The sequence below is a fragment of the Coregonus lavaretus genome, assembly GCF_964263955.1.
Source record: "Coregonus lavaretus genome assembly, chromosome: 14".
In the NCBI taxonomy this organism is placed as follows: domain Eukaryota; kingdom Metazoa; phylum Chordata; class Actinopteri; order Salmoniformes; family Salmonidae; genus Coregonus; species Coregonus lavaretus.
Genome location: NC_140001.1, coordinates 193,549 through 218,873, shown reverse-complemented (window position 1 = coordinate 218,873; position 25,325 = coordinate 193,549). Strand labels below are relative to the sequence as shown.

Sequence of the window (25,325 nt, the reverse complement as noted above, 5' to 3'; positions counted from 1 at the left end):
TGACCTGTCCTACCTTCAGACTATTGAGACCCTGCCCTGTCCTACCTTCAGACTATTGAGACCCTGACCTGTCCTACGTTCAGACTATTGAGACCCTGACCTGTCCTACCTTCAGACTATTGAGACCCTGACCTGTCCTACCTTCAGACTATTGAGACACTGACCTGTCCTACCTTCAGACTATTGAGACACTGACCTGTCCTACCTTCAGACTATTGAGACCCTGCCCTGTCCTACCTTCAGACTATTGATACCCTGCCCTGTCCTACCTTCAGACTATTGATACCCTGTCCTGTCCTACCTTCAGACTATTGAGACCCTGCCGTGTCCTACCTTCAGACTATTGAGGCCCTGCCCTGTCCTACCTTCAGACTATTGAGACCCTGCCCTGTCCTACCTTCAGACTATTGAGACCCTGACCTGTCCTACCTTCAGACTATTGAGATCCTGCCTTGTTGTCACTTCAGACTATTGAGACCCTGCCCTGTCCTACCTTCAGACTATTGAGACCCTGCCCTGTCCTGCCTTCAGACTATTGAGGCCCTGCCCTGTCCTACCTTCTGACTATTAAGACCCTGCCCTGTCCTACCTTCAGACTATTGAGACCCTGCCCTGTCCTACCTTCAGACTATTGAGACCCTGCCCTGTCCTACCTTCAGACTATTGAGGCCCTGCCCTGTCCTACCTTCAGACTATTGAGACCCTGCCCTGTCCTACCTTCAGACTATTGAGACACTGACCTGTCCTACCTTCAGACTATTGAGACCCTGCCGTGTCCTACCTTCAGACTATTGAGGCCCTGCCCTGTCCTACCTTCAGACTATTGAGACCCTGCCCTGTCCTACCTTCAGACTATTGAGACCCTGACCTGTCCTACCTTCAGACTATTGAGATCCTGCCTTGTTGTCACTTCAGACTATTGAGACCCTGCCCTGTCCTACCTTCAGACTATTGAGACCCTGCCCTGTCCTACCTTCAGACTATTGAGGCCCTGCCCTGTCCTACCTTCTGACTATTAAGACCCTGACCTGTCCTACCTTCAGACTATTGAGACCCTGCCCTGTCCTACCTTCAGACTATTGAGACCCTGCCCTGTCCTACCTTCAGACTATTGAGGCCCTGCCCTGTCCTACCTTCAGACTATTGAGACCCTGCCCTGTCCTACCTTCAGACTATTGAGACACTGACCTGTCCTACCTTCAGACTATTGAGACCCTGCCCTGTCCTACCTTCAGACTATTGATACCCTGCCCTGTCCTACCTTCAGACTATTGATACCCTGCCCTGTCCTACCTTCAGACTATTGATACCCTGCCCTGTCCTACCTTCAGACTATTGAGACCCTGCCGTGTCCTACCTTCAGACTATTGAGGCCCTGCCCTGTCCTACCTTCAGACTATTGAGACCCTGACCTGTCCTACCTTCAGACTATTGAGATCCTGACCTGTCCTACCTTCAGACTATTGAGATCCTGCCTTGTTGTCACTTCAGACTATTGAGACCCTGCCCTGTCCTACCTTCAGACTATTGAGACCCTGCCCTGTCCTAGCTTCTGACTATTAAGACCCTGACCTGTCCTACCTTCAGACTATTGAGACCCTGCCCTGTCCTACCTTCAGACTATTGAGACCCTGCCCTGTCCTACCTTCAGACTATTGATACCCTGCCCTGTCCTACCTTCAGACTATTGAGGCCCTGCCCTGTCCTACCTTCAGACTATTGAGACCCTGCCCTGTCCTACCTTCAGACTATTGAGACACTGACCTGTCCTACCTTCAGACTATTGAGACCCTGACCTGTCCTACCTTCAGACTATTGAGACCCTGACCTGTCCTACCTTCAGACTATTGAGATCCTGCCCTGTCCTACCTTCAGACTATTGAGATCCTGCCTTGTTGTCACTTCAGACTATTGAGACCCTGCCCTGTCCAACCTTCAGCATGTGCTCCTTCCTGTTGACGATGACAGCGGTGATCTGCTGGTCCATGAAGAGCAGGATGGTGACCAGCAGGGCAGGCAGTGCTGACACCACGTACACCCACCACGGGTTGCCTCCGAACGGGGGAACAAACCAGCCACGGTTGGGGCTCGTTGGCTGGAGGTGGAGGAACAGAGAGCAGTGTTTACAAAAACACACATAAGCAAGTAACAACACACATAGGCAAGTAACAACACATCGACAAGTAACAACACACATCAACAAGTAACAACACACATCGACAAGTAACACCACACATCAACAAGTAACACCACACATCAACCAGTAACAACACACATCAACAAGTAACAACACACATCAACAAGTAACAACACAACATAGGCAAGTAACAACACACATCAACAAGTAACAACACACATCAACAAGTAACAACACACATCGACAAGTAACACCACACATCAACCAGTAACAACACACATCAACAAGTAACAACACACATCAACAAGTAACAACACACATCAACAAGTAACAACACACATCAACCAGTAACAACACACATCAACAAGTAACAACACACATCAACAAGTAACAACACACATCGACAAGTAACAACACACATCGACAAGTAACACCACACATCAACAAGTAACAACACACATCAACCAGTAACAACACACATCAACAAGTAACAACACACATCAACCAGTAACAACACACATCGACAAGTAACAACACACATCAACCAGTAACAACACACATCAACAAGTAACAACACACATCAACCAGTAACAACACACATCAACAAGTAACAACACACATCAACCAGTAACAACACACATCAACCAGTAACAACACACATCAACAAGTAACAACACACATCAACCAGTAACAACACACATCGACAAGTAACAACACACATCGACAAGTAACAACACACATCGACAAGTAACACCACACATCAACCAGTAACAACACACATCAACCAGTAACAACACACATCAACCAGTAACAACACACATCAACAAGTAACAACACACATCGACAAGTAACAACACACATCAACCAGTAACAACACACATCGACAAGTAACAACACACATCAACCAGTAACAACACACATCAACAAGTAACAACACACATCAACCAGTAACAACACACATCAACAAGTAACAACACACATCAACCAGTAACAACACACATCAACAAGTAACAACACACATCAACAAGTAACAACACACATCAACAAGTAACAACACACATCGACAAGTAACAACACACATCAACAAGTAACAACACACATCGACAAGTAACACCACACATCAACCAGTAACAACACACATCAACAAGTAACAACACACATATGTACTGTATGTTTACCCAGACACACACACATACCATGCAATATTAGAATGTGTATCTAATGTACATTTAAAACAAATATGTGGTATATGAATAATGTAGATATACATCTGAAATTAGCCATACCTTGAACTCAGTTGGGACTATGAGCTTGGGAGTGTCCACTCCTACTAGCATGTCCACACCACAGAAGATCAGGATGGCCAAGATAATGGCAAAGTCACTGATGAGTTTCCTCACCTACAAAGAGAGAGACATACATGGAACCAAGAACAGATTAGGGTTACATATATTAACTACACAGAGATATACATGTACAATGACAGTCACAATGACAATATCAGGGTTAGGATTAGGTTTTTACAGTAGGGGTAGGGTTAGGTGTTTACAGTAGGGGTAGGGTTAGGTGTTTACAGTAGGGGTAGGGTTAGGTGTTTACAGTAGGGGTAGGGTTAGGTGTTTACAGTAGGGGTAGGGTTAGGTGTTTACAGTAGGGGTAGGATTAGGTTTTTACAGTAGGGGTAGGATTAGGTGTTTACAGTAGGGGTAGGGTTAGGGTTAGGTGTTTACAGTAGGGTTAGGGTTAGGTGTTTACAGTAGGGGTAGGATTAGGTTTTTACAGTAGGGGTAGGATTAGGTGTTTACAGTAGGGGTAGGGTTAGGGTTAGGTGTTTACAGTAGGGGTAGGGTTAGGGTTAGTTGTTTACTGTAGGGCTAGGGTTAGGTGTTTACAGTAGGGGTAGGATTAGGTGTTTACAGTAGGGGTAGGGTTAGGTGTTTACAGTAGGGGTAGGGTTAGGTGTTTACAGTAGGGGTAGGATTAGGTTTTTACAGTAGGGGTAGGATTAGGTTTTTACAGTAGGGGTAGGATTAGGTGTTTACAGTAGGGGTAGGTTTAGGGTTAGGTGTTTACAGTAGGGGTAGGGTTAGGGTTAGTTGTTTACAGTAGGGCTAGGGTTAGGTGTTTACAGTAGGGGTAGGATTAGGTGTTTACAGTAGGGGTAGGGTTAGGGTTAGGTGTTTACAGTAGGGTTAAGGTTAGGTGTTTACAGTAGGGTTAAGGTTAGGTGTTTACAGTAGGGGTAGGGTTAGGTGTTTACAGTAGGGTTAGGGTTAAGTGTTTACAGTAGGGTTAGGGTTAGGCGTTTACAGTAGGGTTAGGGTTAGGTGTTTACAGTAGGGTTAGGGTTAGGTGTTTACAGTAGGGGTAGGGTTAGGTGTTTACAGTAGGGGTAGGATTAGGTGTTTACAGTAGGGGTAGGGTTAGGGTTAGGTGTTTACAGTAGGGTTAGGGTTAAGTGTTTACAGTAGGGTTAGGGTTAGGCGTTTACAGTAGGGTTAGGGTTAGGTGTTTACAGTAGGGTTAGGGTTAGGTGTTTACAGTAGGGGTAGGGTTAGGTGTTTACAGTAGGGGTAGGATTAGGTGTTTACAGTAGGGGTAGGGTTAGGGTTAGGTGTTTACAGTAGGGGTAGGGTTAGGTGTTTACAGTAGGGTTAGGTGTTTACAGTAGGGGTAGGATTAGGTGTTTACAGTAGGGGTAGTGTTAGGGTTAAGTGTTTACAGTAGGGGTAGGGTTAGGTGTTTACAGTAGGGGTAGGGTTAGGTGTTTACAGTAGGGGTAGGGTTAGGGTTGGGTGTTTACAGTAGGGGTAGGGTTAGGTGTTTACAGTAGGGGTAGGGTTAGGTGTTTACAGCAGGGTTAGGGTTAGGTGTTTACAGTAGGGGTAGGGTTAGGTGTTTACAGTAGGGGTAAGATTAGGTGTTTACAGTAGGGGTAGGGTTAGGTGTTTACAGTAGGGGTAGGGTTAGGTGTTTACAGTAGGGTTAGGGTTACGGTTACGTGTTTACAGTAGGGGTAGGGTTAGGTGTTTACAGTAGGGTTAGGGTTAGGTGTTTACAGCAGGGTTAGGGTTAGGTGTTTACAGTAGGGGTAGGGTTAGGTGTTTACAGTAGGGGTAGGGTTAGGTGTTTACAGTAGGGGTAGGGTTAGGGTTATGATTAGCTATGTACAGTAGGGGTAGGGTTAGGGTTATGATTAGCTATGTACAGTAGGGGTAGGGTTAGGGTTATGATTAGCTATGTACAGTAGGGGTAGGGTTAGGGTTATGATTAGCTATGTACAGTAGGGGTAGGGTTAGGGTTAGGTGTGTGTGTGCCCAACAACCTGCCCGCTTGACCCTATCCCCTCCTCTCTTCTCCAGACCATTTCCGGAGACCTTCTCCCTTACCTCACCTCGCTCATCAACTCATCCTTGACCGCTGGCTATGTCCCTTCCGTCTTCAAGAGAGCAAGAGTTGCACCCCTTCTCAAAAAACCTACACTCGATCCCTCCGATGTCAACAACTACAGACCAGTATCCCTTCTTTCTTTTCTCTCCAAAACTCTTGAGTGTGCCGTCTTTAGCCAACTCTTTTGCTATCTCTCTCAGAATTACCTTCTTGATCCAAACCAGTCAGGTTTCAAGACTGGTCATTCAACTGAGACTGCTCTTCTCTGTGTCACGGAGGCTCTCTGCACTGCTAAAGCTAACTATCTCTCCTCTGCTCTTGTCCTTCTAGACCTGTCTGCTGCCTTTGATACTGTGAACCATCAGATCCTCCTCTCCACCCTCTCCGAGTTGGGCATCTCCGGCGCGGCTCACTCTTGGATTGCATCCTACCTGACAGGTCGCTCCTAGCAAGTGGCGTGGCGAGAATCTGTCTCCGCACCACGTGCTCTCACCACTGGTGTCCCCCAGGGCTCAGTTCTAGGCCCTCTCCTATTCTCGCTATACACCAGTTCCCGCTCAGCCCAGTCAAAACTGTTCGCTGCTCTGGCACCCCAATGGTGGAACAAGCTCCCCCACGACGCCAGGACAGCGGAGTCACTCACCACCTTCCGGAGACACTTGAAACCCCACCTCTTTAAGGAATACCTGGGATAGGATAAAAAGTAATCCTAACCCCCCCTTACCCCACCCCCCAAAAAAAAAAAAAACATTGTAAAGTGGTTATCCCACTGTCTATAAGGTGAATGCACCAATTTGTAAGTCGCTCTGGATAAGAGCGTCTGCTAAATGATGTAAATGTAAATGTGTGTACAGTAGGGTTAGGGTTAAGTGTGTAGAGTAGGGGTACGGTTAGGGTTAGGGTTAGATACTGACACCTGTAGGGTTAGGGTTAGGGTTAGGGTTAGATACTGACACCTGTAGGGTTAGGGTTAGGGTTAGAAAGAAAGGTTTTGAATTTCTTCAGCATCATGTAGGGTTAGGGTTAGGTTTAGGGGTTAGGTACTGACCCATGTAGGGAAGAAAGGGGCTGGCCTTGAACTTCTTCAGCATCATGGAGGTGGTGTAGGGTTAGGGTTAGGGTTAGGGTTAGGGTTAGGTACTGACCCATGTAGGAAAGGGTTAGGGTTAGGGTTAGGGTTAGGGTTAGGGTTAGGGTTAGGGTTAGGTTTAGGGTTAGGTACTGACCCATGTAGGAAAGAAGGGGCTGGCCTTGAACTTCTTCAGCATCATGGAGGTGGTGTAGGGTTAGGGTTAGGGTTAGGGTTAGGGTTAGGGTTAGGGTTAGGGTTAGGTTTAGGGTTAGGTACTGACCCAAGTAGGAAAGAAGGGGCTGGCCTTGAACTTCTTCAGCATCATGGAGGTGGTGTAGGGTTAGGGTTAGGGTTAGGGTTAGGGTTAGGGTTAGGGTTAGGGTTAGGTTTAGGGCTAGGTACTGACCCAAGTAGGAAAGAAGGGGCTGGCCTTGAACTTCTTCAGCATCATGGAGGTGGTTAGGGTTAGGGTTAGGGTTAGGGTTAGGGTTAGGGTTAGGTACTGACCCATGTAGGAAAGAAGGGGCTGGCCTTGAACTTCTTCAGCATCATGGAGGTGGTTAGGGTTAGGGTTAGGGTTAGGGTTAGGGTTAGGGTTAGGGTTAGGTACTGACCCATGTAGGAAAGAAGGGGCTGGCCTTGAACTTCTTCAGCATCATGGAGGTGGTGTAGGTTCCCAGGAAAAGGATGAAGGAGATCAGAGTGATGTCAGGAACATATTTACAGGCCTTCCCCACCAGCTCTCCTCCATACTTCAGACAATCCTTCTTAGACAGGGACGACCACGTGGCATTCAGAGGCTGCAGAGACAAAACAATATGAGAGGTGAAGAGACAAAACAATATGAGAGGTGAAGAGACAAAACAGTATGAGAGGCTGTAGAGACAAAACAATATGAGAGGTGAAGAGACAAAACAATATGAGAGGCTGAAGAGACAAAACAATATGAGAGGCTGAAGAGACAAAACAATATGAGAGGCTGTAGAGACAAAACAATATGAGAGGATGAAGAGACAAAACAATATGAGAGGCTGAAGAGACAAAACAATATGAGAGGCTGAAGAGACAAAACAATATGAGAGGCTGAAGAGACAAAACAATATGAGAGGCTGAAGAGACAAAACAATATGAGAGGCTGTAGAGACAAAACAATATGAGAGGCTGAAGAGACAAAACAATATGAGAGGCTGAAGAGACAAAATAATATGACTTAGAGGCTAAAGAGACAAAACAATATGAGAGGCTGTAGAGACAAAACAATATGAGAGGCTGAAGAGACAAAACAATATGAGAGGCTGTAGAGACAAAACCATATGAGAGGCTGAAGAGACAAAACAATATGACTTAGAGGCTGAAGAGACAAAACAATATGAGAGGCTGAAGAGACAAAACAATATGAGAGGCTGAAGAGACAAAACAATATGAGAGACTGAAGAGACAAAACAATATGAGAGGCTGTAGAGACAAAACCATATGAGAGGATGAAGAGACAAAACAATATGAGAGGCTGAAGAGACAAAACAATATGAGAGGCTGAAGAGACAAAACAATATGACTTAGAGTCTGTAGAGACAAAACAAGATAGAATGGCGCCGGAGAAGATGGCTGCCGTTTTACAGCCCTCTCACCAATTGTACTATTATGTGTGTTTTTCCGCGTTATTTGTAATTTATTCTGTACATAATGTTTCTGCCATTGTCTCTTATAACCAAAAAGAGCTTCTGGATATCAGGACAGTGATTACTCACCTCTTCTTGGACTAAGATTTTTTCTTCAACAAGTCGGACACGAAGGATATCCTACAGACACCCGACAAGGCCCAAATCCCTGTCATTCGCATGAGGAAGAGACGGAGATATCGTGGACGTAGGTCGGGGTGCCTTGTAAGGATCAGACGGCGAGCGAGTAAACTGCCGCTCCCATCAATCCTATTAGCCAATGTTCAATCATTTGAAAATAAATTAGATGACCTAAGATTACGCTTATCCTACCAACGGGACATTAAAACTGTAATATCTTATGTTTCACAGTCGTGGCTGAACGGCGACATGGATAACATACAGCTGGCGGGATATACGCTACATCGGCAGGATAGAACGGCTGACTCCGATAAGACAAGGGGTGGCAGTCTGTGTATATTTGTAAACATACATACATTTACATTTTAGTCATTTAGCAGACGCTCTTATCCAGAGCGACTTACAGGAGCAATTAGGGTTAAGTGCCTTGCTCAAGGGCACATTTACGTCATTTAGCAGACGCTCTTATCCAGAGCGACTTACAAATTGGTGCATTCACCCTATAGCCAGTGGGATAACCACTTTACAATTATTATATATATATATATTTATTTATTTTTTTGGGGGGGGGGTGGGGTAGAAGGATTACTTTATCCTATCCCAGGTATTCCTTAAAGAGGTGGGGTTTAAAATGTCTCCGGAAGGTGGTGAGTGACTCCGCTGTCCTGGCGTCGTGAGGGAGCTTGTTCCACCATTGGGGTGCCAGAGCAGCGAACAGTTTTGACTGGGCTGAGCGGGAACTATGCTTCCGCAGAGGAAGGGGAGCCAGCAGGCCAGAGGTGGATGAACGCAATGCCCTCGTTTGGGTGTAGGGACTGATCAGAGCCTGAAGGTACGGAGGTGCCGTTCCCCTCACTACTCCATAGGCAAGCACCATGGTCTTGTAACGGATGCGAGCTTCAACTGGAAGCCAGTGGAGTGTGCGGAGGAGGGGGGTGACGTGAGAGAACTTGGGAAGGTTGAACACCAGACGGGCTGCGGCATTCTGGATGAGCTGTAGGGGTTTAATGGCACAGGCAGGGAGCCCAGCCAACAGCGAGTTGCAGTAATCCAGACGGGAGATGACAAGTGCCTGGATTAGGACCTGTGCCGCTTCCTGTGTAAGGCAGGGTCGTACTCTCCGAATGTTGTAGAGCATGAACCTGCAGGATCGGGTCACCGCCTTGATGTTAGCGGAGAACGACAGCTGCTGCACAAAATCAAATACTAAGGAAGTCTCTAGGTTTTGCTCGCCTGAGGTAGAGTATCTTATGATAAGCTGGAGACCACACTATTTACCAAGAGAGTTTTCATCTATATTTTTCATAGCTGTCTATTTACCACCACAAACCAATGCTGGCATTAAGATTGCACTGAATGAGCTGTATAAGGCCATAAGTGAACAGGAAAACGCTCATCCAGAGGCAGCACTCCTAGTGGCCGGGGACTTAAATGCATGTTAAATGTGCAACCAGAGGAAAACAACTCCAGACCACCTTTACTCCACACACAGAGACGCATACAAAGTCTCCCTCGCCCTCCATTTGGCAAATCTGACCATAACTCTATCCTCCTGATTCCTGCTTATAAGCTAAAACTAAAGCAGGAAGCACCAGTGACTCGGTTAATAAAAAAGTGGTCAGATGACGCAGATGCTAAGCTACAGGACTGTTTTGCTAGCACAGACTGGAACATTTTCCGGGATTCTTCAGATAGCATTGAGGAGTACACCACATCAGTCACTGGCTTCATCAATAAGTGCATCGATGACATCCGTCCCCACAGTGACCGTACGTACATACCCCAACCAGAAGCCATGGATTACAGACAACATCCGCACTGAGCTAAAGGGTAGAGCTGCCGCTTTCAAGGAGCGGGACTCTAACCCGGACGCTTATAAGAAATCCCGTTATGCCCTCCGACGAACCATCAAACAGGCAAAGAGTCAGTACAGGACTAAGATTGAATCGTACTATACCGGCTCTGACGCTCGTCGGATGTGGCAGGGCTTGAAAACTATTACAGACTAGAAAGGGAAGCACAGCCACGAGTTGCCCAGTGACACAAGACTTCCAGACGAGCTAAACCACTTCTATGCTCGCTTCGAGGCAAGCAACACTGAAGCATGCATGAGAGCACCAGCTGTTCCGGATGACTATGTGATCACGCTCTCCGTAGCCAATGTGAGTAAGACTTTTAAGCAGATCAACATTCACAAGGCTGCAGGGCCAGACGGATTACCAGGACGTGTACTCCGAGCATGTGCTGACCAACTGGCAAGTGTCTTCACTGACATTTTCAACATGTCCCTGACTGAGTCTGTAATACCAACATGTTTCAAGCAGACCACCATAATCCCCGTGCCCAAGGACACTAAGATAACCTGCCTAAATGACTACCGACCCGTAGCACAGACGTCTGTAGCCATGAAGTGCTTTGAAAGGCTGGTCATGGCTCACATCAACACCATTATCCCAGAAACCTTAGACCCACTCCAATTTGCATAGCACCCCAACAGATCCACAAATTATGCAATCTTTAATGCACGCCACACTGCCCTTTCCCACCTGGACAAGAGGAACACCTACGTGAGAATACTAGGGGTGTAACGATCCATCTACTACATCGATGTATCGATTTATATTCCTATGATCCAACTACATCGATCTGTGCTCGGCGAGTTGGCCTTTTGGACAACATATATCAATCTAACATCGTTTTAAAATGTAATAAATCGATTGTATCGATACTAGGAAATAACCCATTGGATTTAAGCACGTCAGACTTTATATGGATGTTTTTTCTTAGCACTTTTAATGATAAAGGCTTTAAACATTACTCGATTCAGTCTGCCTATCTGTGACGTCATCGCCCCGCGCCAGCAGCAGCGCAAAGGCGCAAAGACAACAAAACATAGCATGGCGGACGACAGAGGAGAAGCCGACGAGCGAGAAATTATCAAGCCACCATTGCGGTCCTTACAAGAAACAGGAATCTAGGAAACTTCACCTGCACTGTCCAGTATCCAGGTATTTATTTCAGTCACACTGGTTGAATTTTTGGCTAAAAGGTTACTGAATCGTTTTCAAGTCACTGAATCGTTTCGGATCGTATCGTTCTAAATGAACTAATATCGTCCTTGAATCGTATCGACAACCACGAATCGTGATACAAATCGAATCGTTGTTAAAACGAATCGTTACACCCCTAGAGAATACTATTCATTGACTACAGCTCAGCATTCAACACCATAGTGCCCTCAAAGCTCATCACTAAGCTAAGGATCCTGAAACTAAACACCTCCCTCTGCAACTGGATCCTGGACTTCCTGACGGGCCGTCCCCAGGTGGTAAGGGTAGGTAACAACACATCTGCCACACTGATCCTCAACACGGGGGCCCCTCAGGGGTGCGAGCTCAGTCCCCTCCTGTACTCCCTGTTCACCCATGGCCAGGCACGATTCCAACACCATCATTAAGTTTGTTGACGACACAACAGTGGTAGGCCTGATCACCGACAACGATGAGACAGCCTATAGAAAGGAGGTCAGAGACCTGGCCGTGTGGTGCCAGGATAACAACCTCTCCCTCAACGTGACCAAGACAAAGGAGATGATTGTGGACTACAGGGAAAAAAAAGAGGACTGAGCACGCCCCCATTCTCATCAACGGGGCTGTCCTGGAACAGGTAAAGAGCTTCAAGTTCCTTGGTGTCCACATCACCAACAAACTATCATGGTCCAAACACACCAAGACAGTCGTGAAGAGGGCATGACAAAGCCTATTCCCCCTCAGGAGACTGAAAAGATTTGGCATGGGTCCTCAGATCCTCAAAAGATTCTACAGCTGCACCATCGAGAGCATCCTGACTGGTTGCATCACCGCCTGGTATGGCAACTGCTTGGCTTCCGACCGCAAGGCACTACAGAGGGTAGTGCGTACGGCCCAGTACATCACTGGGGCCAAGCTTCCTGCCACCCAGAACCTCTATACCAGGCGGTGTCAGAGGAAGGCCCTCAAAATTGTCAAAGACTCCAGCCACCCTAGTCATAGACTGTTCTCTCTGCTACCGCACGGCAAGCGGTACCGGAGCGCCAAGTCTTGGTCCAAAAGACTTCTCAACAGCTTCTACCCCCAAGCCATAAGACTCCTGAACAGCTAATCATGGCTACCCAGACTATTTGCACTGCCCCCCCACCCCATCTTTTTACGCTGCTGCTACTCTGTTAAGTATTTATGCATTGTCACTCTACCCACATGTACATATTACTTCAACTACCTCAACTTTCTCAACACTTTTTTGTTGTTTTATTCTAATTTTGTATTAAAAATAAATGCACTGTTGGTTAAGGGCTGTAAGTAAGCATTTCACTGTAATGTCTGCACCTGTTGTATTCGGAGCATGTGGCCAATAAAATTTGATTTGATTTGATTTGTTGAGACAAAATAATATGAGAGACTGAAGAGACAAAACAATATGAGAGGCTGTAGAGACAAAACAATATGAGAGGATGAAGAGACAAAACAATATGAGAGGCTGAAGAGACAAAACAATATGAGAGGATGAAGAGACAAAACAATATGAGAGGATGAAGAGACAAAACAATATGAGAGGCTGTAGAGACAAAACAATATGAGAGGCTGAGGAGACAAAACAATATGAGAGGCTGAAGAGACAAAACAATATGAGAGGATGAAGAGACAAAACAATATGAGAGGATGAAGAGACAAAACAATATGAGAGGCTGAAGAGACAAAACCATATGAGAGGCTGAAGAGACAAAACAATATGAGAGGCTGAAGAGACAAAACAATATGCACGTCAGACTTAGTATTTGGTCCCCCTTTTTCATTTTAGGGGTTAGGGGTTAGGGGTCAGGGTTTGGGTTGGGGTACTTACTAGATCAGTGTTATTGAAGTACCAGACAGCAATGCTATCAGCATCCTGAGGGTTTAGAGTTAGGGGTTAGGGTTGGGGGACTTACTAGATCAGTGTTGTTGAAGTACCAGACAGCAGTGCTATCAGCATCCAGAGGATCTCCGAACACCCCCGTACTGTTTTCTGGATGACAACAAGAGAAAAAATCAGTTTCAGAATTAATCTAGATGTTAAGACATTGATTTTCCTTCAAGGGTTAAAGGCCATGACCCCCAATAGAGGAAACCAACCTGGCATCCCACCATGTCCCCCAATAGAGGAAACCAACCTGGCATCCCACCATGACCCCAAAGAGGCAACCAACCTGGCATCCCATCATGACCCCTGCAACAGCAGCCAACCTGGCATCCCACCATGACCCCTGCAACAGCAACCAACCTGGCATCCCACCATGACCCCCAATAGAGGCAACCAACCTGGCATCCCACCATGACCCCCAATAGAGGCAACCAACCTGGCATCCCACCATGACCCCTGCAACAGCAACCAACCTGGCATCCCACCATGACCCCTTCAACAACAACCAACCTGGTATCCCACCATGACTTCTTCAACAGCAACCAACCTGGCATCCCACCATGACCCTTGCAACAGCAACCAACCTGACATCCCACCATGCCCCCTGCAACAGTAACCACCCTGGCATCCCACCATGCCCCCTGCAACAGCGACCAACCTGGTATCCCACTATGCCCCCTGCAACAGTAACCAACCTGGCATCCCACCATGACCCCTTCAACAACAACCAACCTGGCATCCCACCATGCCCCCTGCAACAGCAACCAACCTGGTATCCCACTATGACCCCTGCCAGCAGCAACAAACCTGACATCCCACCATGACCCCTGCAACAGCAACCAACCTGGCATCCCACCATGACCCCTGCAACAGCAACCAACCTGGCATCCCACCATGACCCCTGCAACAGCAACCAACCTGGCATCCCACTATGACCCCTGCAACAGCAACCAACCTGGCATCCCACCATGACCCCTGCCAGCAGCAACCAACCTGGTATCCCAGCATGACCCCTGCAACAGCAACCAACCTGGCATCCCACCATGACCCCTGCAACAGCAACCAACCTGGCATCCCACCATGACCCCTGCAACAGCAACCAACCTGGCATCCCACCATGCCCCCTGCAACAGTTTACCTGGCATCCCACCATGACCCCTGCCAGCAGCAACCAACCTGGCATCCCACCATGACCCCTGCAACAGCAACCAACCTGGCATCCCACCATGACCCCTGCCAGCAGCAACCAACCTGGCATCCCACCATGACCCCTGCGACAGCAACCAACCTGGCATCCCACCATGACCCCTGCCAGCAGCAACCGACCTGGCATCCCACCATGACCCCTGCAACAGCAACCAACCTGGCATCCCACTATGACCCCTGCAACAGCAACCAACCTGGCATCCCACCATGACCCCTGCCAGCAGCAACCAACCTGGTATCCCAGCATGACCCCTGCAACAGCAACCAACCTGGCATCCCACCATGACCCCTGCAACAGCAACCAACCTGGCATCCCACCATGACCCCTGCAACAGCAACCAACCTGGTATCCCACCATGACCCCTGCCAGCAGCAACCGACCTGGCATCCCACCATGACCCGTGCAACAGCAACCGACCTGGCATCCCACCATGACCCCTGCAACAGCAACCAACCTGGCATCCCACCATGCCCCCTGCAACAGTAACCAACCTGGCATCCCACCATGACCCCTGCCAGCAGCAACCAACCTGGCATCCCACCATGACCCCTGCAACAGCAACCAACCTGGCATCCCACCATGACCCCTGCCAGCAGCAACCAACCTGGCATCCCACCATGACCCCTGCCAGCAGCAACCAACCTGGCATCCCACCATGACCCCTGCAACAGCAACCAACCTGGCATCCCACTATGACCCCTGCCAGCAACAACCAACCTGGCATCCCACTATGACCCCTGCCAGCAGCAACTGGGAACTCATTTAAACATCTGTTGTTTCCCTCCGGAGATTCCTGGCCTTTAGCTGGAGGCAGGGGTGGTGGGGAGGGGTGGTGGCAGAGGTGGTTGCTGTCAAGGCAGGGGTGGTGGCAGGGGTGGTTGCTGTCAAGGCAGGGGTGGTGGCAGGGGTGGTTGCTGTCAAGGCAGGGGTGGTGGCAGAGGTGGTTGCTGTCAAGGCAGAGGTAGTGGCAGGGGTGGTTGCTGTCAAGGCAGGGGTGGTGGGGAGGGGGAGGATGTCAAGGCAGGGGTGGTGGGGAGGGGGAGGATGTCAAGGCAGGGGTGGTGGGGAGGGGGAGGATGTCAAGGCAGGGGTGGTGGGGAGGGGGAGGATGTCAAGGCAGGGGTGGTGGGGAGGGGGAGGATGTCAAGGCAGGGGTGGTGGGGAGGCGGAGGACAGGGTGATAGATACAACCCAAGCAACAGCAGAGAAAAGCACCATGGGACAGAATATAAATGTAATGTCTGTCACATGAATCATTCAGGATCAGACTAACACCACAGATTCTCCATTATATTGACCAGATACTCTAGTGGCTGCTCTAACAATGAAAATAAAAGTATTCAAAAATGGAAGGCAGTCGGGAGGAGGCAAGATCAGCTGGGACCATCCTAGCCAATGAGAGGGCAGATACAGTGCATTCGGAAAGTATTAAGACTTTTTCCACATTTTGTTAAGTTACAGCCTTATTCTAAAATGGATTAAATTGTTTTTTCCCCTCACACAATACCCCATAATGACAAAGCGAAAACAGGTTTTTAGAAATATTTGTAAAAACAAAAAGACTTGAGGCTGTAATTGCTGCCAAAGGTGCTTCATCAAAGTACTGAGTAAAGGCTCTGAATACTTATGTAAATGTGATATTTGCATTTTTTTTATTTTAATACATTTGTAAAAATTTATAAAAACCTGTTTTTGCTTTGTCATTATGGGGTATTGTGTGTAGATTGATGAGGGGGAAAAACAATGTAATCCATTTTAGAATAAGGCTGTAATGTAACAAAATGTGGAAAAAGTCGAGGGGTCTGAATACTTTCCGAATGCGTGTGCAACAGGCACAACGGTTTCCACTAGTTACCACAGCCACAAAATCTAAATTGGCTATGTTGTAAAAATGCGTAATCTTTTTAGATATTTCACCTATTTCACTTCAGACTGCATTATCATTTTGACTATTTGACTTGTTTCACTACAGACTACAGCATGATTTTGACTATTTCACTTGTTTCACTAGAGACTACAGTATCATCATGACTATTTTACTTGTTTCATTGCAGACTACAGAATCATTATGACTATTTAACTTGTTATACTAGTGACTACAGTATCATTTTGACTTTCACTAGTTTCACTACAGTATCATTTTGACTATTTCACTGGAGACTGCATTATCATTCTGACTATTTCACTAGTTTCACTAGAGACTACAGTATCATTTTGATTATTTCACTGGAGACTGCATTATCATTCTGACTATTTCACTTGTTTCACTACAGACTACAGCATCATTTTGACTATTTCACTTGTTTCACTAGAGAATACAGCATCATTTTGATTATTTCACTTGTTTCACTAGAGACTACAGCATCATTTTGACTATTTCACTTGTTTCACTACAGACTACATCATCATTTTGACTATTTCACTTGTTTCACTAGAGACTACAGCATCATTTTGACTATTTCACTTGTTTCACTACAGACTGCAGCATCATTTGGACTATTTTACTTGTTTCACTAGAGACTACAGCATCATTTTGACTATTTGAATTGTTTCTCTACAGACTACAGCATCATTTTGACTATTTCACTTGTTTCACTACAGACTACATCATCATTTTGACTATTTCACTTGTCATAAGAAACTAGCTCCCTGGTATACAGAAAATACCCGAGCTTTGAAGCAAGCTTCCAGGAAATTGGAACGGAAATGGCGCCACACCAAACTGGAAGTCTTCCGACTAGCTTGGAAAGACAGTACCGTGCAGTACCGAAGAGCCCTCACTGCTGCTCGATCATCCTACTTTTCCAACTTAATCGAGGAAAATAAGAACAATCCAAAATTTCTTTTTGATACTGTTGCAAAGCTAACTAAAAAGCAGCATTCCCCAAGAGAGGATGGCTTTCACTTCAGCAGTGATAAATTCATGAACTTCTTTGAGGAAAAGATCATGACCATTAGAAAGCAAATTACGGACTCCTCTTTGAATCTGCGTATTCCTCCAGGGCTTAGCTGTCCTGGATCTGCACAGCTCTGCGAGGGCCTGGGATCGGGAGAGACACTTAAGTGTTTTAGTACTATATCTCTTGACACAATGATGAAAATAATCATGGCCTCTAAACCTTCAAGCTGCATACTGGATCCTATTCCTACTAAACTGCTGAAGGAGCTGCTTCCTGTGCTTGGCCCTCCTATGTTGAACATAATAAACAGCTCTCTATCCACCGGATGTGTACCAAACTCACTAAAAGTGGCAGTGATAAAGCCTCTCTTGAAAAAGCCAAACCTTGACCCGGAAAATATAAAAAACTATCGGCCTATATCGAATCTTCCATTCCTCTCAAAAATTTTAGAAAAAGCTGTTGCGCAGCAACTCACTGCCTTTCTGAAGACAAACAATGTATACGAAATGCTTCAGTCTGGTTTTAGACCCCATCATAGCACTGAGACTGCACTTGTGAAGGTGGTAAATGACCTTTTAATGGCATCAGACCGAGGCTCTGCATCTGTCCTCGTGCTACTAGACCTTAGTGCTGCCTTTGACACCATCGATCACCACATTCTTTTGGAGAGACTGGAAACCCAAATTGGTCTACACGGACAAGTTCTGGCCTGGTTTAGATCCTACCTGTCGGAAAGATATCAGTTTGTCTCTGTGAATGGTCTGTCCTCCGACAAATCAACTGTACATTTCGGTGTTCCTCAAGGTTCCGTTTTAGGACCACTATTGTTTTCACTATATATTTTACCTCTTGGGGATGTTATTCGAAAACATAATGTTAACTTTCACTGCTATGCGGATGACACACAGCTGTACATTTCAATGAAGCATGGTGAAGCCCCAAAATTGCCCTCGCTAGAAGCCTGTGTTTCAGACATAAGAAAGTGGATGGCAAAAAACTTTTTACTTTTAAACTCGGACAAAACAGAGATGCTTGTTCTAGGTCCCAAGAAACAAAGAGATCTTCTGTTAAATCTGACAATTCATCTTGATGGTTGTAAAGTCGTCTCAAATAAAACTGTGAAGGACCTAGGCGTTACTCTTGACCCTGATCTCTCTTTTGACGAACATATCAAGACTGTTTCAAGGACAGCTTTTTTCCATCTACGTAACATTGCAAAAATCAGAAATCTTCTGTCCAAAAATGATGCAGAAAAATTAATCCATGCATTTGTTACTTCTAGGTTAGACTACTGCAATGCTCTATTTTCCGGCTACCCGGATAAAGCACTAAATAAACTTCAGTTAGTGCTAAATACGGCTGCTAGAATCCTGACTAGAACCAAGAAATTTGATCATATTACTCCAGTGCTAGCTTCCCTACACTGGCTTCCTGTTAAGGCAAGGGCTGATTTCAAGGTTTTACTGTTAACCTATAAAGCGTTACATGGGCTTGCTCCTACCTATCTTTCCGAGTTGGTCCTGCCGTACATACCAATACGTACGCTACGGTCACAAGACGCAGGCCTCCTAATTGTCCCTAGAATTTCTAAGCAAACAGCGGGAGGCAGGGCTTTCTCCTATAGATCTCCATTTTTATGGAACAGTCTGCCTACCCATGTGAGAGACGCAGACTCAGTCTCAACCTTTAAGTCTTTACTGAAGACTTATCTCTTCAGTAGGTCATATGATTGAGTGTAGTCTGGCCCAGGAGTGTGAAGGTGAACGGAAAGGCTGGAGCAACGAACAGCCCTTGCTGTCTCTGCCAGGCCGGTTCCCCTCTCCACTGGGGTTCTCTGCCTCTAACCCTGTTGCAGGGGCTGAGTCACTGGCTTGCTGGTGCTCTTTCATGCCGTCCCTGGGAGGGGTGCGTCACTTGAGTGGGTTGAGTTACTGACGTGATCTTCCTGTCTGGGTTGGCGCCCCCCCTTGGTTTGTGCTGTGGTGGAGACCTCTGTGGGCTATACTCGGCCTTGTCTCAGGATTGTAAGTTGGTGGTTGGGGATATCCCTCTAGTGGTGCGGGGGCTGTGCTTTGGCGGAGTGGGTGGGGTTATATCCTTCCTGTTTGGCCCTGTCCGGGGGTTTCTTCGGATGGGGCCACAGTGTCTCCGGACCGCTCCTGTCTCAGCCTCCAGTATTTATGCTGCAGTAGTTTATGTGTCGGGGGGCTGGGGTTAGTTGGTTACACCTGGAGTACTTCTCCTGTCTTATCCAGTGTCCTGTGTGAATTTAAGTATGCTCTCTCTAATTCTCTCGTTCTCTCTTTCTCTCTGAGAACCTGAGCCCTAGGACCATACGTCAGGACTACCGGGCATGATGACACCTTGCTGTCCCCAGTCCGCCTGGCCTTGCTGCTATTCCAGTTTCAACTGTTCTGCCTGCGGCTACGAAACCCCTACCTGTCCCAGACCTGCTGTTTTCAACTCTTAATGATCGGCTATGAAAAGCCAACTGAGAGACCTGAGCCCTAGGACCATACGTCGGGACTACCGGCCGTGGTGACTCCTTGCTGTCCCCAGTCCGCCTGGCCTTGCTGCTATTCCAGTTTAAACTGTTCTGCCTGCGGTTATGGAACCCCTACCTGTCCCAGACCTGCTGTTTTCAAACTCTTAATGATCGGCTATGAAAAGCCAACTGAGATTTATTCCTGATTATTATTTGACCATGCTTGTCACTTATGAACATTTTTGAACATCTTGGCATGGTTCTGTTATAATCTCCACCCGGCACAGCCAGAAGAGGACTGGCCACCCCTCATAGCCTGGTTCCTCTCTAGGTTTCTTCCTAGGTTTTCGCCTTTCTAGGGAGTTTTTCCTAGCCACCGTGCTTCTACACCTGCATTACTAGCTGTTTGGGGTTTTAGGCTGGGTTTCTGTACAGCACTTCGAGATATTAGCTGATGTAAGAAGGGCTATATAAAATAAAATTGATTGAAAATTGATTGATTGATTCACTAGAGACTACAGCATCATTTTGACTATTTCACTTGTTTCACTACAGACTACATCATCATTTTGACTATTTCACTTGTTTCACTAGAGACTACAGCATCGTTTTGACTATTTCACTTGTTTCACTACAGACTACAGTATCATTTGGACAAATTCACTTGTTTCACTAGAGACTACAGTATCCTTTTGACTATTTAACTTGTTATAGTAGTGACTACAGTATCATTTTGACTTTCACTAGTTTCACTACAGTATCATTTTGACTATTTCATTTTGACTAGAGTATTGTGACAATTTCACCAGTTTGAATGCAGTATATTAGTGACTATTAGCTATCAGATATATTCAATAAGTGTCTCCTTGATGTTGTCCTTTCTTCAGAACATTGCATCTGTATATGTTTATAGCAACAACCTTGAAAAGCAGCAGAATGCTGACATGTTTCAGCTTGCTTCAGTGAGAATCTACCATGCATCAGTCTTCTGAAACACTGACTGGTTCATTTGCTTCCTGCTTGGTCTGCATTTCCCCTCCTCCTTCCCCTCCTCCTCCTAGCTCAGCCATGCATAGGAGCTTAACTATGACACACGCACACACACTTTGAACAAGGGAGAGCTCGGTTTGTTGTTTTGAAAGTTTTGAATGTCTCTGAAAAAGTGTTCTATTGAAAAAGTTTGGTTACTAGCTACCTTTTGAATTTGGATCCTGCGACGCAGTTAGCCATAGCTGCTGGGACCGCTACTATCTGTCCAGGGATCCTGCCAACCAAAAGTGTGAAGAGCTGCTTGGCGTAGCAGCTAGCCTAACTGCTAACTAGCTATCAAGCTAGCCAGGTTTCATTGACAGCTTGAACACAGCCCGCGACACAGTTAGCCCTTGTGGCTGGGACCATGGATGGTACCAGGCTTGTGGCTGTCTAAAGCCCTGCTGTTTGTTTAAATCTGCCCTGGGACCATGGATGGTACCAGGCTTCTGGCTGTCTAAAGCCCTGCTGTTTGTTTAAATCTGCCCTGGGACCATGGATGGTACCAGGCTTCTGGCTGTCTAAAGCCCTGCTGTTTGTTTAAATCTGCCCTGGGACCATGGATGGTACCAGGCTTCTGGCTGTCTAAAGCCCTGCTGTTTGTTTAAATCTGCCCTGGGACCATGGATGGTACCAGGCTTCTGGCTGTCTAAAGCCCTGCTGTTTGTTTAAATCTGCCCTGGGACCATGGATGGTACCAGGCTTCTGGCTGCCTAAAGCCCTGCTGTTTGTGTAAATCTGTCCTGGGACCTCCCCTGTCTGGAACGGACTGCGTGGAGTACCAGCGTTAGCCTATGTTGCTACCATAGCATCCAAAGCCAGAGGCGGGAATAATGGAGAGGATAGTGTTTCTTTATCAAAGGTGAATAATCTTTTAAACAAACAAAAAGGGTTCTAGAAACAGTTGTTACAACAACAGGAAAATAGCTTTAACAGCTTTGTCCAAATACTGATGGAATCAACTACCAAAATAATGGACGATCTGGCCAGTGAGGTCATTAAGAAATGTTTGCTCTGCTCCCAAGGAGAGGTGGATGAATGGACAATATGGCCTTAAGAACAGTTTCAAATCAAATCAAATTGTATTTGTCACATGCGCCGAATACAACAGGTGTAGACCTTAAAGTGAAATGCTTACTTACAAGCCCTTAACCAACAATGCAGTTTTAAGAAAGAATACAAAAAAAAATCTACCAAAAATACAATATATATGTTTGCACTGCTCCCAAGGAGAGTTGGATGTCCTGAAATAGAAATGCAGCAAGATGACAACAAACTGTAAGTCCACGCGAGATGACATCAGCACTGTCTGTGAGTCATTATTACAGATTATTGGGAAAACAGACTATCTAGATGGACAATCCAGGAGGAATAACATTGTTGTGGATGGCATACCAGTCTTCACATGAGAACTGGGCCGAGTCTGAGGAGAAAGTGAGAAAAATTATCACTGAAAAGCTGCAGCTGGATCATACAAAGATTGAGGTGGAGCCCTGACCCTAACCCACAGGTCTGGAGCCCTGACCCTAACCCACAGGTCTGGAGCCCTGACCCTAACCCACAGGTCTGGAGCCCTGACCCTAACCCACAGGTCTGGAGCCCTAACCCTAACCCACAGGTCTGGAGCCCTGACCCTAACCCACAGGTCTGGAGCCCTGACCCTAACCCACAGGTCTGGAGCCCTGACCCTAACCCACAGGTCTGGAGCCCTGACCCTAACCCACAGGTCTGGAGCCCTGACCCTAACCCACAGGTCTGGAGCCCTGACCCTAACCCACAGGTCTGGAGCCCTGACCCTAACCCACAGGTCTGGAGCCCTAACCCTAACCCACAGGTCTGGAGCCCTGACCCTAACCCACAGGTCTGGAGCCCTGACCCTAACCCACAGGTCTGGAGCCCTGACCCTAACCCACAGGTCTGGAGCCCTGACCCTAACCCACAGGTCTGGAAAACATGTAACCAGCCCAGGTGACAGACCCAGGCCGATAGTGGTCAAGTTCCTGAGTTTTAAGGACAAGATGGCTGTTCTGGAGAGAACTTCAGAGGAACCAACATCTCCCTCAATGAGGACTTTTCTGAAGCTGTGCGCCAGAGGCGGAAAGAACGTATCCCAGCCATGAAAGCTTAAGTTGGTAGGTAGGTCTTACCTAAGATGGTAGGGGCCATACACATACAGTCATACTGGGTGACATAGTCGATCTGGTAGTCAGAGTTGATGGGGTAGTAGTCAGCCAGCTTCAGCATCTTCTTGAAGGCATCATAGATGAAGATGAAGGAGATGAGGCAGGAAAAACCCTCCTCTGTGAATCGGGTGAAGTACTGAACCATGTAGCTGGCGTCAGTAGCAACCAGCACCAGACAAAAGAACGCAGACCACAGACCAATCCACAGCCGGAACTCCAGGTAGTCAAAGTCATTGTCTCTAGAGGAGAGAGGAGAAAGAGAGGGACAGAGAGAGGAGAGAGGGAATGGCCATGGTTAGTTACTGTAACAACAGTAACCATGACCAGAATTCAACGTGGTTAGATAGAACTCCAGGTAGTCAAAGTCATTGCACATGGTTAGTTAGAACTCCATGATAGAGGAGTAAAGTAAAGACACTAACTTGCTGAAGTTGAAGAGGAGCCTTTCGAAGACCAGGACAGGTCCAGTGCTGCTGAGGATGGTGAGAGGCTGGCCAGCCAGCAGACAGAAGATCCCTCCAGATACCGCCGTGCCCAGGAAGCTCTCCAACACCCCCTGGAGTACACAGTAGAACACAGTAGAACAGATCTTTAATACATTAGAACACAGTGTAGAGTGTAACCCTAACACAGAAGCAGAGTGTAAGAGTGCAACCGGGAGATGAACCGTGCTCATGGTGGTGGGCTACAGAGGAGAGGAGAGGGGGGAGGGGGCTTCCTGCCCGACAGGAAATATCTGTTCTCTCTCTGAAACTTCACTGTCATCCAACTGGGAAGGGGAGGGGCACTGGCGGGAGGTTTCAGTAAAAATACAAAAGTAAATTTCCTGTCTTCGGGGGAAAACGATCTTTGGACAACAGTGAAAACTGAATGCTGCCAATTGGGGGAAAAGAGTTTGATACCCCTGATCTACATCCTGTTAGTATAACACTCCTGATCTACGTCCCGATAGTTTAACACCCCTGATCTACATCCGGATAGTTTAACACCCCTGATCTACATCCTAATATTTTAACACCCCTGATCTACATCCTGATAGTTTAACACCCCTGATCTACATCCTGATAGTTTAACACCCCTGATCTACATCCTAATATTTTAACACCCCTGATCTACATCCTGATAGTTTAACACCCCTGATCTACATCCTGATAGTTTAACACCCCTGATCTACATCCGGATAGTTTAACGACCCTGATCTACATAATATGACTGATAGTTTAACAACCCTGATCTGCAACCTGATAGTTTAACCCCACTGATGTACATATTATCACTGATAGTAAAGTTCACCACTGATCTACATCCTAATATTTTAACACCCCTGATCTACATCCTGATAGTTTAACACCCCTGATCTACATCCTGATAGTTTAACACCCCTGATCTACATCCTGATAGTTTAACACCCCTGATCTACATCCGGATAGTTTAACGACCCTGATCTACATAATATGACTGATAGTTTAACAACCCTGATCTGCAACCTGATAGTTTAACCCCACTGATGTACATATTATCACTGATAGTAAAGTTCACCACTGATCTAAATCCTGATATTCTAACACCCCTGATCTACAGTTGAAGTCGGAAGTTTACATACACCTTAGCCAAATACATTTAAACAATTTTTTTTACTGTGCAGCAGTCTTTATCAACCTGGCCAAGGCTTTTGACTCTGTCAATCACCGCATTCTTATTGGCAGACTAAATAGCCTTGGTTTCTCAAATGACTGCCTCGCCTGGTTCACCAACTACTTCTCAGATAGAGTTCAATGTGTCAAATCGGAGGGCCTGTTGTCTGGACCTATGGCAGTCTCTATGGGGGTGCCACAGGGTTCAATTCTCGGGCCGACTCTATTCTCTGTGTATATCAATGACGTCGCTCTTGCTGCTGGTGACTCTCAGATCCACCTCTATGCAGACGACACCATTTTGTATACATTTGGTCCTTCATTGGACACTGTGTTAACAAACCTCCAAACGAGCTTCAATGCCATACAACACTCCTTCTGTGGCCTCCAACTGCTCTTAAATGGCAATCGAACGCTGCTTGCACCCGACCGCCCGACTAGAATCACTACTCTCGGCGGGTCTGACTTAGAATATGTGGACAACTACAAATACCTAGGCGTCTGGTTAGACCGTAAACTCTCCTTCCAGACTCACATTAAGCATCTCCAATCCA

At 46.6% G+C, this 25,325-nt stretch overlaps 1 protein-coding gene across 1 annotated transcript in view; it reads right to left on the bottom strand.

Moving 5' to 3' along the window:
* Positions 1–25,325, bottom strand: part of LOC311141786 (electrogenic sodium bicarbonate cotransporter 1-like) — a gene marked incomplete at both ends in the record, with an annotated part of 148,705 nt that overhangs the window by 5,645 nt on the left and 117,735 nt on the right. Inside the window, 6 exons of the mRNA XM_084177238.1 lie at positions 1,934–2,095; positions 3,424–3,537; positions 7,214–7,399; positions 13,362–13,438; positions 23,102–23,376; positions 23,560–23,693. Of these exons, the coding sequence (XP_084033364.1) occupies positions 1,934–2,095; positions 3,424–3,537; positions 7,214–7,399; positions 13,362–13,438; positions 23,102–23,376; positions 23,560–23,693 (948 nt within the window). The remainder of the gene's footprint in view (positions 1–1,933; positions 2,096–3,423; positions 3,538–7,213; positions 7,400–13,361; positions 13,439–23,101; positions 23,377–23,559; positions 23,694–25,325) is intronic.